This window comes from Apteryx mantelli, chromosome 2 (genome assembly GCF_036417845.1).
Source record: "Apteryx mantelli isolate bAptMan1 chromosome 2, bAptMan1.hap1, whole genome shotgun sequence".
NCBI classification, from domain to species: domain Eukaryota; kingdom Metazoa; phylum Chordata; class Aves; order Apterygiformes; family Apterygidae; genus Apteryx; species Apteryx mantelli.
Window position 1 is genome coordinate 35,117,600 of NC_089979.1, and position 15,742 is coordinate 35,133,341.

The window sequence follows — 15,742 nt, forward strand, 5'->3', positions numbered from 1 at the left end:
TTAATCATTTTTTCCTTTTTATTTTCTGTATTTTATTTGTTCAGAAGGCAGATGGAGGATTTATTTCATGAAACATGAAGAAGAAACAAAAAAAGACTTTGAAAAATTGACAGAAAATATTTCCAAGTTGGTTATGGTTTTTTATGGAAGCAACGGCAAGTCAGATCCAGTTTCCATGGGAAACAAAGTGGAACATCAAGCTAAAACCCAAATAGCATATGATGTAAATAATATATAGATTTGACTATATTTACATTTTTTTGAGTTCCCTTTTAAAGAGAGATCATTATGTATGTGCTATAAATATCACAAATGCTATTTCTTAAATATTCAAGAAAAGCAGAACTGAAACTTTTAGTTGCACACCAGATTTCATTTTTAATACTTGGCTTTCTCAAGTTCATATTGATCAAATATGTTCTTTTTTGTCAGCAAATAGTCGTAGTTAATAATGCATATCAATTTAAATGGCATTAACATTAAGTATTCACATTTAGAAGTCAGTGCAGAATGTAATTTAAATTTGATAGAATAATTACAATGAATGCCCCTAGAGTATAAAACAAGTATTTCCAAAAGTCCTTGCATTCAACCCAGTTCTGCTGCCTTTGAACTTAATGGGAGTTTTAGCACCAGGATTAATGCAAACAGGCCTAGGTCAGTACTGATCTCTTTGTAAAAAACTTCCTCTCTTTCTATAAAGCAGCTATGCATATACCTGTATATCACTGTCTGGATGCCAACTCATTGTTTTGTTGCTTCCTAGATACATTTACCATCTGATTTGGGAATGCTTTATAAAGTAAGACTTGGACTTCAGAGTTTGGAAAACAGCATATCCCAGTTGTATTTTCATCACTTTAAAATGCAGAACACATCAACCCTGGATACCTTTAGTCTCACTATAAACAAAACTCTTCCTCTTTCCCTTAATGGAGACAGATGGATTGAATTCCCTGTAGAGTGGCCATTAAAAGAAGCACTTTCTGGTAGGTATAAATCTACATTAAGGTAGTAGAGTGATCCAAGAGGTTAACTCATCCTAATATTACAACTGAAACCTTTATCAAAACAGAAAATTTTATTGTCTTTACTTAATGATTCAAAAAGTCTGAATAAGAATTTAAAATATATGAGGGAAAAACCTGTCCACTCAGCTTAATTTCTGTACCATAAAGTGTGAAATGCAATATTCATTTGATTGCATGCAACCATTATTATAAGCTACATTGAATAGCATTAAGAAATATTCCTTTCTTACAATATTGTAATATTTATATTCTCCTTTGTTTAGTCCTCAGCTGCTCATATTTACTGATATTAACAACGTGATTTTTCATAACTCATTTTCTATTAGGTGATGTTTTTGTTTTCACATTCCACACAAAGATTTTTGGTAATAATAGCTCAAAATGACATATAAACATCATCTTTGTTATTACATTTATATGCTCCAAATACTTGGCTGTTAAAATTAGCTCAATGATTGTCTTACATATGCTGTCTTAAGCAAAATAAAAGAAACCCTTTCACCTAAAATCCACTGCATCTTCCATACTTCTCTAATACGACAATTACAAAATATTATTGTTTGACACAACAGTTTTCAGTTTAATAAAAAGACCAAATTATGATACTTAATACTAAAATCATTTGTGCTTGAGTTTTATGCAGAAAACAAGCAAGTTACTTGGGTAAAGAATAAGTCAGTTCAACCAAAATGTGCTGAAAGTGGGTGTTAAATCAGCTGCCTCAATAAGCTTTAGATCAAAACTTATGACTCAGTGTCAGTGAAGTGTTTACGTGTGTCTAAATGTAAGTACACAAGTAATCTCAGTAGACTTAACAGGGATTGGGGGTTTTGCACACTTTGACTACAAGGGAAATTTTAAATTTCATATTTAGGCTTTGTATTGTTTAGAACTGCTATTCTCACTTGTCAAGAAGACTTGCATAGTATGGATACAGAACAGGGCTTAATGGCTTTCACCTCCCATACACAAGATTGAAACAAGGAGGACCTTCAGATTAATATAAGCACATGAGTGTGTCCCTTGCAAAGACTGATCGCAGTTACATGCGGATATATTTATGGGTACAAGTACATGCACACAGAAACAGTGAGAGAATGATGCAGCGTGGATGACAAATAGACAACGAGGCTGGAACCCTGATGACCTTGGTTCAGACTCTCGCTTTGCTGCTGATTTCTTTTTTGAAAAAAATCACCTTCCCAATCTTTGCTTTTTTGGTGGTAAATTTTCCTTCTTTGTAAAATACTTTGAGATCCAGAGGTAAAGTCACCAAATAAAGAATAACTATTATATTACCTATGTGTTTAGGTAAAAAAACAAACAAACAAAACTCATCTCTTGCATTTATTTGTTTCCATGTATGTTTTGGAAGTCTTCAAGGATGGATTTGTAACTACATTTTATAATTACAGCAAACAAAAGAACTAGGACAGTATGAAACACGTTGCCCCAAATCTTAGCCATTTCATGTCCAAGAGAACTTTAAGCAGGTGCCATAGCAAGTGGCACACACAGAGTTCAAAGTGATCCTGAATGCACAAAGTTACTTGCAATTTATTGTGCAAAACAGCTTTGCTTCTATGTCAGCTTTTTAAGTCTAATTTATTTTCTCTTTGGTTTTCTTCTTCTCAGCTAAAAGCAAAACCAGTATTGTGTCAATTGGAATGGAAAGCAGCTGATCATAATCACCTTAACCAGGAGACATTTGCTGTTAAATTTCAGATATAGCTCAGCATTGTATCATTTACAGAGTACCTTAGTACTTCATCTCTTAGTTGTCTTTTTTTTTTTGATCTTGTACTTGGCATTGTGATGAATCATATACTAATGGCTAATTGGCACCATCAAAATACAGCTGATAAAATACAATGCAGACCCCAGAGATCTGACTGTGTACCAGCCAATGTGTGCCTTTGGGTGTAATAGTAGGGAGAGGCCTCCAACTGAGTATATACATAATCAGTTTCTCTTCACAATACCTTCCTCTGAGATGCTTACACCTCAAAGATCCCCAGGGATGAATCAGTGCTCTTTCCCTCACACACAGGGTTGTATAGAAGGTGAATTTTGCATTACTGTAGCTTTAAAGGCAAGGTGATGGAATAGTGAAAAGGTTAAATAAAAATATATTATGCTACTTTCAAATATCTGATTATTTCCACAGAAGTTAAAATAGAGCCACTCTGAGATTATGAAACCATTAGTATCTTATAAAATTAATTGAATTATAAAATTCATATATTTATTATCCGTATTGTGACACTTCTTTTAAGATATTTCCCTTCATCTTTCTCCTCTCCAATCTATTCAATACTCTACAAAGATAAAAGCTTCTTTGTCCACACCTATGATGGTGTGACCTCACTACCTAACCAAAAACCACCATTTAAGCATTTCAGCCCTCTTCCCTTACCTGCATCAGTCTGCTTCAATTGCTGCTCTTTGTGCAATGTACTCTGCCAGGTCTGCTTATTGTATAATCCAAAGTTCATTCAACTCAAATTGACTACAATGTGTAAGGGCTGTGAGTGTGCCTTAGGCCTCACCTGGGACCTCCATCCACTCACCTTCTGCTCATGGGCCCCTGGGCTTCATTTAAAATCAGTCCCAGGTCTTCAATCCCTGTCAGAGCTACACTGTAGGTGCACCTGTCTCTAGGCTTGTCTCTGGCCCTGTCTCCTGGATGGACTTTGGACCTATGTTGTAGCCTTGTTTCTAGTCTAGTCTCTAGCCCCATCGCTCTCTGCTCCTGACTGGATGGACCCCAGCCCTGGTTCATTGCTTGCCATGTATGAGACTGTTGATGGACCTTGTTATCAGCACCTGGCTCTGCCAGCCATGGTCAGATGCTGCAGGACTGTGCCCTGGTCAGTGAGGGCACTACTTGCACTGAGGTCGCCTTCAGCTCCCAGCTTGTCCCCCTTGCAGAGCTGTCCCGCTCTTCCTGCTCCCTGACTTAGTGATCCTTGAAACAAGTTTCCAAATGTAGTCTTTTCACTCCCATTTTGGGCTGGTCAGGCCTCACTTCTCAAGTTTGAGATTTGGGAGGCTGTGGCAAAACAGAGGTCAAGTAAAATAAGAAGAGGTCTAGTAGCAAATAGGAGGTAGAGCCAAAAATAGGACTGCTCGGATTTCTTTGTTCTGTGTAGTGACCTACTCATTGGATTGCACTGCTTCACTTACCAAACGTATTGTTTCCTTTCCTCATTCTTCATGTTGGTTTTAACACAACCCACTCACAGTATCCCATACAGTCCATGCATTTCTTCTTTTTCCTTACATCTTACCATGCTATGACTGGTTGTTTCTTAGGCAATGTCTGCTCTTGCTTTCCATTTTAAACCTAGCTGTATCCTCTACCACTTAGGCCCCTTGGAATTAGAAAGTATCAGAATATTCCTGCCTTAGAGATTAGCCAGTTGGGAAATACCTAACTATTCTATTATGTTTATCTTTGTAGCACTCAGATTTCTTTCCATGGCATGGAACATGAGTCTGCTACCTCTCTCTTATTGCTGTTGCTGGGGAAATGAGACAAGGCTCATATAAGTTGGTTGTTGTACTGAACTCAGTATTTTAAATGATCATTACATCTGAAAGGTGATAATAACAGCCTGTTACCTGCTTTACCTGGACTTTGTATTGACTTTCAAAGGACGCAAGTGATCTCTTTACACAAGCAGTCTAGTTTGGAATAGGTGACTTACCTATTACCTAAGACGTAAATATTCTGAACTTCCACATTATTTGGTTCTATGAATAAAATGTAAATGCAATTGCTTTTGGTGTTCAGATATTGTCATCTTGTCTTCAACTAGATAACTATAACCATTGCATAAAAAAATCACAAACTGCACAGAATCATGAGTTATCACTTCAACTGAGGTAGACTTGTCTCACTGGTCTCCCTCTATAGGCAGTGGATATGCCCCTGTAGAATGAAGTTCACAGCGGCAATTTAACTTATGTGCTGTGAATTACATGCAAGAAGCTTCTCTCTCTGTCTCTCAGATAATGAATTCTGAGGAACTTATCTAGGGAGATAAGCTAGAGTTAATCCTAACCTAGCTAAAGTTAATCTTTTTAAACATCAACAAGTCAGTAATGAGCCTGAGACATATTAAAATTTTATCCATTATGTATTTGCTCTTAATAAAAAAGGTAAATCACTGTGATAATTTTTCCATAACATGATACTGTTACAAACAGTATGAAACAGGCATGTTTTTCTCTGGTTTAATATGAAGTTGTGAACACTACCAGTGTTTGTATTTACAGAACAAAACTAAGGAAAAATTTGGAAACAATTCGAATTTTACTGCCACTGTCAAGTGATATTGTTTAATTCCATCTAACTGTACATTTTACATTATCAAGTTGCTGTGACGGGTGGTGGCATGATAATAACAAGATGTCTTTCTTTTTGATATTGCAGTGGTTACGTATCATATAACAGTATTTTCTAGAAATATTCTGACTGAAAGAAATGTAGTGCATATGACTGCATGTATATACGGCACTCATGGTGACACAGGGGACAGATCTCTTCTCTGGTCTTTGGAGAATATCCAGCAGGGAGAGGACAATGAGGTACTTTGTCTTAAAGCACTTTAACATGTATCCTTTAATCCATTCTTGTGCTTCCTATACATTTTTTCCAAATCTCCCTGTATGTTTCATTTAATATAGTTTAAGATTGTAATACTAAATAATTTTATTTCAGTCATTTGTAGTTGCTATGGATGCTGTTGAACTGGGAGAACTGGACAAAGTTGTTCTTTTAATCAGCAGTAAAGCAGGTAAAGTACTTTTCTTAACTCTCTGAAGAAATCATGATGTGAATCACACAACTAACCTTCTGTTAAAGGCATTGCAGTTGCTGCCAGAGTTAAATCCCATTTAATTTTCTTTGACCTTTTTTGTTAAAAAGTAATATTTTATTAAAGAAAATGCCTGCATCTTGACACATTAAAACCCTTGGATCTAAAGACTATCATTTTTGCATCAAGAAAGTAAACTATTTTTTTCCATACAAGAAAGAAAAACTGAAAATTAAGACTAGTGATTGTATTCCACTGTTAGGATGTGATTTAGGAAAATAATTATAACTCATGTAAGAAACTGGTAGTGTTTAATTATAAGTCTGTGATTCAGTTATTTTTAATGTTTTCCCCAGCTGTTCTGTTTTCTCACTGTAAGATTTTGAGGGGGATTTTACCCCTATTAGACAAATGAGAATTTTGCCACTGAATTCCATTAAAACAGTTATAACTTGAACTTCTCTTTGACTCATCTGTATGATGGCTATCATGCTACTCAGGAATATTCTAAAGATTAATTATCTGTAAAGTCTTTTGATGTTCTGTAATGAAATTTGCTATATAATTGCAAATGGTTACTTACTATGTAGTACAGTTGACCATTTTTAGTTTTCTAAGGAAACAAGGCTTACATGTTTGCATTTTGTGTCTTTCTTATCTGCCTATCTGTTGTCTTCTCATAATAAACTTTTAAACTCACCACTCAATTTCAACCAAATTTGAAAAATGTGTATAAATGTCAAAGACATATATATACCTCAAGGTTTTGTGAAATTAACAGCTGATTAGAAGAGAGTGACCCAGACTAGTGCCCCCTCATCAAGGGAAGAGGGAGATCTTATTAGTTATACGTACCAAGTAGCAGCAGCTGTTTGGGCGGTAAGTCTGTAGGAACTGGTTGGCTAATCAACACATTTCTTACCACACCATGGTCTCAGCCTTGGCCGCGGGGGGATTTCAGAGTGGATGTGATACCGAGTTGCAGCTAGTACAGTGGAGAAGGGAAGCAAAAGGACAAACGGACAAACCCGTCATTCTGCTGTTGGGGAGCAATGTGTGTAGCTCCCTAGTTTTGTTTCCCATGGTGTCAGTAATCAGTTAACTATGACCATCTGTATGACGAACAGTCGCTGACTATGTCAATTGCATGTTACAAAGGGTCCCAGAGAGAACACAGAAGGCAGGATTTTTTCCAGTCATGTTTGAAAACATCATTCAGATAGGAGGGACTTCAGGGCATATTGTGTATGCTGTGAAGAGAAGGCTGTGGAGATGTATAACATTACATTTCTTCCTATGGGATTATTTAGATGATAAAGCATTTTGGATAGTAGTGGTGTCCAAATTGTGTCTGGAGGTTTATTGACTTATTTGGACCGAGACTTTGAACCAAAAATCTCAAGACACAGCAACTCTTTAGTGTATTACATGAGATGAACCCTGCGGGACCAGTTAGCCCAGGCAGAGTGTTGCTGTAAAGCATTTATGCTGCTTCCAGTATCTGAGCTGGCTTCAGGTAGCTCTTCTCTCACTACATCCATGGTTTGAGATCCCTTCCTGAAGCTTCTGACTCTCTCTGTGCATTGTCTGGGCAGGTCACGAGTGTAACAGGGTGCTCTGGATTCTTCCCACAGAGCCTGAGTTTATTAACTTAGACTCTTATTGATATAATTAAAGGGACATGGATTCCAGCAGTGGTTGATAGTAGGAGACATTAGGATACACTTTGCTGAACAAAGGGGCAAATAAAAGAAGAGGGAGCAAAAAGAATTGTCTTCACAGCTGGCTAGCGGCAAGAGATTCAGGCTGGTGTTACAGACCACATGTAGCTGGAGTTCCCAGCACAAGATTCAAAAGGAAGTGTAACTCAGCAGTCTCTCATACAGGGGAGGTATACATTAGGATGCTAAACATCCTTCATACCTGTCACCCAACCAAATCTTCTTTGTGCTGCATGTGGAATGGAGTCTTAGCTCCAACCCTCTTGTCAGCCAGTCACAGAGGAGGAAGTACCAGAAACATAATTCTGCTCTTCCTCCTCAAATGTGCCTGCCTGAGCCATGCTGAATCTGATGTGCATGCCTGTCCAAGGATGGTGAGGACATCACTACTTTGCTTTACTAAGAGTAAGGAAGTGTTTACTACCAAATTTCTAAGTAGAAATTTAAAATAGGAACAAAATAAGGAATGTTATAATGATGCCAAGATTTTAAAGTCAATTGTTGTTATACATCAGTGGATTGATAAGTGATCTTTTAATATGATAAAAATAGCATCATTATATCATCATCAAATTTTACCTGATTCCTGGATATGCAGTGCAACATTTTCACTATACTTTATTTACTTGTTTGTAGACTGCAAACTGGATGTTAAAAAATTGCATTTAAAGGAAGCTCTAAAGGATGATCCTATCTATGTATTTGAAGTGAATGAGTAAGTATTGTATGTAAAGCTAGTCCCTTGATAGTATGATTGTTGAAAACACTGAGCAGGTGCTGAATTAAAATGATTTTGTCACAAAGTGGGTTATTCAATTATTTTTTTAAAATATGCCCATCTTTAAATGTTCCATATAAATTCATAGTATTTTTTTGTTTTAGCATGCAGTTTAGTTAGCATCAAAATACATGTTGTTTTGTTTTCCAGAGCATTTTCTGTGGACGCAAATAACCCTGAAATACAGAAAGAAATACCAGTATCTTTTGTTATTAAAGGAGGCAAAAGGAAGAATGGCATAGAAAGCAACTCACATAAAGAAGGAAGTCAAGCAGTAAATCTGACAGAGTATACTATTAGAGTATATACAGGTGACAAAAGGGGAGCAGGAACTGATGCCAATGTGCATATTATTTTATTTGGAAATGAAGACAAATCTGGGGTATTTCAGCTCTCTCAGTCACTGGAACATCAAGATCCCTTTGAAAGAGGAAAGGTGAGGACATAGATTTTTATAGGACGTGTCCATTTCTGGGTTGGGAACATATACATTATGTATGGGCAAGATCTTTCTGGAACTTCAGGCATTTTTCCAGTTTTCCACATAATTAAATGAGATATAGTCTCAAGTCTCAAGTATCTCTGTGTTTGGCCCTTTCACCAGAGTAACCAAGGAACATTTTATCTTTATTATATCTAACTGACACTATTGTTCTCTTTCTCTGTCTCAGATACATCTCCATACTGCATCCGCTCCTCCACCTAGTTATGTGATTCCTCAATCCTGAATTCAAAACATTTATGCCTGTGCACGTGAATGTATGTGCAACATTTCTTGCTGTTGCACAAATTTTGAATATTATGCTTGTGTTGAAAATACACCAATCTGTTATATCCCACAATTATACTTTGCCATGGAAACTGATGCTGTGAGCCTCCCTGTGTGCTGATAACCAGATGAAATGGAACCACAGACACCAACCTGTTTTTGATCTCCATCATGCTTTAGGCTATTCAGAGATCCTTAATTCAGATACAGATATTTGCATAAGAATGCTGATTCTCTGTGTGATGTCCTAGTACCTTAGCAGAATGTTCTCCTGTTTTTAATAAACATATTTCTTTGGCAAAGGAATTGCTCCATTTGTTCGCCACCTGTGCGATGGAATATAATGATGGTTACCCTTATGTAGCAAGAAATAAATACATTTCACATATCTTTTTCCTGTGGATTTCTTGAAAGGTAATGATGGAATAATTAAAACTCTAGTTAAGATATTTTCCTTATGAGACCTACCTCATTATCACCAGCAGTACAAAACATCTCTTTACTTGCAGTTGCCTGAGTTTCTTCAGCCAAGATGTCTGTGAATGTCTTCTAATAGGTCTTTACCCATGTAGTGTCTGCCATATTGAGAAGGTTAATAAAAATAGTTACTTATATGGACAAGGAGCAAGTAGGAGGGTGTCTTGCCTAGTACTATATATAGTATTTCAGAGATTCAATGGTACGTGCAGTAAAAACTTTTATCTTTTGCATTCATAAAGGTACATTTATGTATCATAAACCAAAAAAAAAATTTTGGAAGTCTTCATTTATCAGTTGAAAATTGATAAGATACTGACCAAAAACATTTTTCTGGTATATAAAGGCCAAGAATTGTTCTACTGTAAGATGAAAAGTGAATTTTTCATGTTTAAACTGAAGTAGACCTAGTAGGAGAGGATCTATACCAAATATCTTCACTAAGGAAAATAAATCATGCCAGGTGTCAGCCAGCTATTCTGAATTGATATCAATTAGTCTCAAAACTTAGCTAAGCAAATGTACAAGTTTCCAGATTTTGATATATTATTTTTAATAATTCTCCATATATTTTAATTTTACAGGTTGATACATTCAAGATTATGACAAAAAAATTAGGAAGCCTACATTCAATTGAAATTGGTCATGATGGGAAAGGATTTGGTAAGTATACATATGTTCAATACGTTTTTAAAAATCTTCTGCTTAAACATCTGCCTGACATTTGGAAAGGCTTTTAAAGTCATGCTACTGCTACAGCTAGCTAATACAAATCTGTATACCAATGAAGTCAGTTTAACTGTCCTTATTTATACCACCTCTGGATCTATCACATTTCCCTTGAATTATCTTGACATTTTTTGCTAACAGAGAAGACATCTACTTAGTATATATCTCCAGAGGTATGATGCTTCAATCACTGTTCAACTGAAGCTCCTATTAGATGTGTTAAATTACATAGGATTGAATTTTCAAACTAAGGATCTTTGAACATTATTTAAGAAAATGAATACTGGAAAATTTTGATTTGTTTAGAGACTTGATTTGAAGGTAGCAGCTAATTCTGGAGAATGCAAACTGGTTAATATACAGCACAGCGGTATTAATATGTAAATAGAAGGGCAGGTTTGAGACCTTCATCAAAGCATGCTGTAGCTCCCTCTAACACACATATGGGCCCCTTCTTGTGAAAATAAAACTATGCGGAGAGCTCTGGTGTGCACCAGCTCCTGCCCTGATGTTAGGTTAGGATGTGACTGTGGTACACAGCCAGACACGAAGCTGGAAACTGTTTCTAGGTTCAGCGCTTTACAAATAATCTCTAAAAAGTGATTTTTATCAAAAAAAAAAAGATGGTAGATTAGGGGATATAATATTTTGAGCTTACATTTAGTAGTGTTATGAAAAGAAACAGAGATACCCAAATATATTTTGCAGGCAATGTCTGATTTTATTGAGATGTTCTTGTCAGACAGGTGAATTTTACTTAACCTGTCTGATAAGAAAGAGATAGGTTTAGCCAAATAAAACCTCATTTATCTAAGTTCATGCGCCATTATAAAGTGGCAAGGGTTTATCACACCTAGGAAGACCCAAGCAAAATTCTTCAAATGGCAATTTCTGTGTAGGCAGAAGTTGAACAGGTTTTCTTCTAACTACCAAGTCATGTCCCACACATGATGTTTTTGAAATGTCAAAAATATATATATATGTTGAAATACTTATAATAAATAAAATCCTCCTGCTGATTTTCATCTTATTAATGTTAGCTGCTGTACATGCACACAGTTCAGCTTAGAACTGATCTGGGAAGGGAACACGACACCAACAGTCTTCCGGCACTCTGGGAGTTGCACAGAAGTCTGCAGTGACAGAGATACAGATTGAACTTGTATTTCCTGGGTCCCAAACCATTGACAGTATGATTATCTTTCCTCTCTGTCTCTTGATCAACTTCGCATAGTTGTTAACAGTGCCTTCCTAGCACAGCTGGTGTGTGTTGATCCATTTTATATCCACTACTTGTTTCCTCTAAATTTTGCTCTGAAATTATCTCCGAATGTCTTCTGTCACATCAGCTGTAATGCTCACAGGCATCCTCAAATGCAACACCTGCTCTAAGTGTTTTATCTGTTCCCTAATCTTTCCTTACTGACTCTAGATTTCTCCATACCTGGAGCTCTCAGTGAGTGCTGCTGGAGTTTTATCAATAAAGGATAAAATATTAGATTATAAACTTTTCAGGAGAGCAAACAGGCCTTAATATTTATTTGTAAAGTGCTGAGTAAATTTGAGAGACTGTAAATTTTTATTGCTAATAATCTTGACTCTGAGTCACAGAGATTTCATGAAAGGTCATATATTCCAAGTAGAGTCTATGATATATTAAACCATTCACAAGATTTCATTAAAGGAGTTCCAAAAGTACTTCACAATTTCAATAAATGGCTCTTGGGAATTGAAGATGAAAAATGTAGACACCTTTATAGCCTAGTTTTTTTTAATTGTTTTGGTGGACACTGAAGATGAAAGCACATTAGGGATACATTTTGAGTGCATTTCAGACTACAGAAAAAGGCAAAACAGTCTTTCAAGAATGCATTCAATATTGCCATGTACTCTGTTTCATTTATCTTACTACCTGTTTCTTTCAATGTGGAAAAATGAGTTAAGTTGTAATAAAAATCTACCATTGTATTTTCTGTCAAAAACATCAAAGACCTTCTCTATAAAATAGAGGAATGTTGGTAGTAATTTGAATTATCTACATTTCAGTTTTATTATTGATATTGAATACATTTGAAAGTACTGAATCACTCAGGTTTGGAAATGAAATCAAAAACCTTTCTTGTGCTTTATATGTGTTTTGATTATATTAAATTTGCTCTTTTTTTTCTTCCACAGCAAGTGGCTGGTTTCTGGAAAAAGTAGAAATCACAGATGCATCTAATTCAGTGTATTGCTTTAACTGTAACAGGTCAGTAGATCAGTTCATCATTACTCTTTAGGTGCTGTTTTTTTTCATAGCAAGAACTGGTAGTAGCCTTTTTAGTCTGTCAGTTGTTTCTGCTCTGGTTTCCTAAAACAGCAAAAATTTTGTACCTCTGCTGTATTTCTATTATTCCATTCCCAGGAACTTTTGAACTTGGTGGCCAATTTTAATCTAATTTGTCAGAAGAATATTTAGAGGAAGATACTGTATTTTTTCCAAGTAATTGAAAAAGCAGCGTTCTTTAGTTCTATTGTGCAAAAGTAACTTTAAAATCATTCAGTTTCATTGTCTGTTTAATATGGGTCTAAGATATATACAACTTAATGGGGTAAAGGTAAAAGAAAGCTTTTTACAGTGTAATGTACAAGAGGATAATATTCTAAATTTAGAAGGTTTTTTTGGATAAAGAGTTGTTGGGGAAAGGGGCTTCTATTCTACAAAGAGAACATCTACTTTAGTCTCTGTCAAACTGAATCAATACACTTTCTTCTCAGAAACTGGAGATTAAACTGGAAGGTATATCTGGGTTGACTGTTCCTGACAGTATACAGTTAAATCATTTCAGAGTAAACAATAGAAAAAAAAAGACCTTCATGTGTTTCTGGATTTAAAAAAGATTTTTAATGCACTGGAGAATAGAAAAATATGAAAATGTATTACAAGTTTCCTATATCTAGAGAGAGGGACATTGCCTGATGATCTGAAGACAAAAATGGTAGCCAAGTACCTTTAATTTTATCCTTCCTCTAAACTTGACATTTCATGTAAGCCATCTCCCAAACCTGAACCCAAAACAAAGCAGTGATCTTTTTTTTTCCCTTGGATACTCAGTTGGATGTTGCAGTCTATGTAATGAACATGTGAAGCTGTTACCAACCTCAGCTAACGTTACAGGCTCTCAGAATGCCAAGTCTGCAGATCTACTAAAATGTTTAATGTCATTTAGTATATAAGTATATACCTCTGCAAAGCACTACACTAAAATCTGCATCTAGCTCCATTAAGCTTCTTCCAAACATTTGCTCAGGTGCTACCTAATCTTCTAAATACCTAAATTTAGGTTAGTGGAGATGAGCAAAAGTGCTTAGATCATGCTGTCACCCAGTTGTTCAACCCATAATCCACAACGGGATTTTCAGTCAATGCCGCTCCACCTGTTTTGCTTGTAAGTGTTCTCAGACCACAATAATCAGAGCAAAGATCTCTCAAAAAATAGCTTGCAACAACCATTCTTCAAAGAATTTTTATGTAAAGTCTCATGATAAAAACACACCGGGATGTAAGAGATCCTACTTTAAACAAAGACTTGAGTCACATCATTACCTGTATTACCTGTGCTTTAGTACCAAGGGGGAATATGAAGGAGAGATTTTCTCAGTAACTTCAGTTAAAACTACTATATTTTTTTAAATTAAACAGAGAAATTGGGGGAGTGACAGATACAGATTGCTTGTACAGACTGCTGACTAAGGCATTTAACAGGAACCTTGGTGAGTTAGAGTCAGATCCTTACTCTAATGAACATATATTTATTCAAAAAAGAAGAATTTCAGTAGACGAGATTAGGAGGTGCACCCCCAGAGTACTCAGGGACCCAGATGCTGTGGTGCACTACTGTGATTCAGGAAGTGATAAGTTCGCAACCCTCTTTCAGCTGAAAGGGCTTCCCATCTCACAGCCTACTGGGTAAATGGGGAATGGGTTAATTCTCTCATTTAAAAAAAGAGACTCATCTTGTAAAAATACTGTCTCTAAAAGGTATTCATCACTGAGAAGCCTGATGGGAGGTCAGCATCCTCTACTAGCCTACTTAAATGCCTGTAGTCTAACTTAGACCTCACCCCTCTCCTCAGCTCCAGCTCTTCCTTGAGCTATTTTATCAGCCAGGATTAGTTGTGTTTCAGCCTGGAACTGTTGGCATCAGCCCGTATCTCCCATGGTGCAAATTCAGATGTTAGTTACACTAACACTGCACCAGCCAGGAATTCCTCCTGGGCTCGGTCCTTAGGAGGCAGCTCTCCGGACAGTGCCTGGTTCATCACATCAGGTAGCCTCTCATAAGCCTTGCAAAAGTGCTAGAGGCCTTTTAGATCTCATTGGAAATGAATGTATTTGCCTCTACAGTGCCAGTTATCACCAATCTCACTGCAGGTGTGTTAGCTTTGGGCTCAGGCCTGCTTCCCATGTGGTCAATGGTAAAACCTCCAAAGGCAAGAGCCTATGGAAGAAGGGCTGGGCCCACTACACAACTCTGTATGTTGTTGGCTAGCAAGGAGGTGTGAGATATAACCAGTCCCTGGAATGGAGTTTAGGGATAATAACTTGCAAACAAGAATGTACTTCCTTAGTCTAAAATGTCCTGATTTTATGCCACCCACTGAAAAGATCTACTGGTCACTTATTCTTATATAACCTACAAACAAAATATGTGTAAATTTAATAAATCTATTTACAAATTTAATTACTTTTAAAATTATGCATATATAGATACTAAAAAAATCATGATATTTTCAGGCTGGTTACTGCTCCTGAATAAGTCAATGTTAAAACTCTCCTAGAAATCCAAAGGTGCAGAAGCAGGCCCTTCTTATTTTTCTGTTTGTTAAGTTTTATATACGCTGTACCTATGACAAGTTTTTATGTTTTTCTCTCAAGGTGGCTTGCTGAAGATGAAAATGATGGCCGCACTGTAGTGCAACTTTATCCATAGCTGCTTGTTTACTGATTCTTTCTGAATGTGTTGCTTCTCCAAATTCATGCTGATGTGATTTACTTGTATTTTATAATTTTGAAGGTATTGTAATTATTGTGAAGGAATGTCAAAACAATGCATTAAAGACATCACAGTAAATTAAACATGTCTAATATGAACACAGCATTCCAATCCTATCAGAGATTCTCAGCAACTTTGCATGACTGAAATTTAGAAAGCAGAAATTTAAATCTGTAACATTTGCTCTGTAGACTTGATCTGAGCATTCATAAGAGTAGATGTATGTAGTATCATAAACATTTTTGTTTCAGTAATAATTGGTGGGTAGATTATAATTAGCTCTTGGGTCAAATCTGTCAATATTTATTAAATTGATAAATCTGTTTCAATTTCAAAATGTATTAAAATTTGTATTTTCTCAAGATAATTTTCCAAAAA

The 15,742-nt window shown here is 36.1% G+C and overlaps 1 protein-coding gene across 1 annotated transcript in view; it reads left to right on the forward strand.

The window, feature by feature from the left end:
- RP1 (RP1 axonemal microtubule associated) overlaps positions 1–15,301 on the forward strand; it is a 184,676-nt gene extending 169,375 nt beyond the window's left edge. Inside the window, exons 49-57 of the mRNA XM_067290018.1 lie at positions 45–223; positions 767–989; positions 5,470–5,624; positions 5,758–5,833; positions 8,212–8,290; positions 8,504–8,789; positions 10,184–10,262; positions 12,504–12,576; positions 15,247–15,301. Coding sequence (XP_067146119.1) covers positions 45–223; positions 767–989; positions 5,470–5,624; positions 5,758–5,833; positions 8,212–8,290; positions 8,504–8,789; positions 10,184–10,262; positions 12,504–12,576; positions 15,247–15,301 — 1,205 coding nt within the window. The remainder of the gene's footprint in view (positions 1–44; positions 224–766; positions 990–5,469; positions 5,625–5,757; positions 5,834–8,211; positions 8,291–8,503; positions 8,790–10,183; positions 10,263–12,503; positions 12,577–15,246) is intronic.
- Positions 15,302–15,742: the final 441 nt, after the last annotated feature.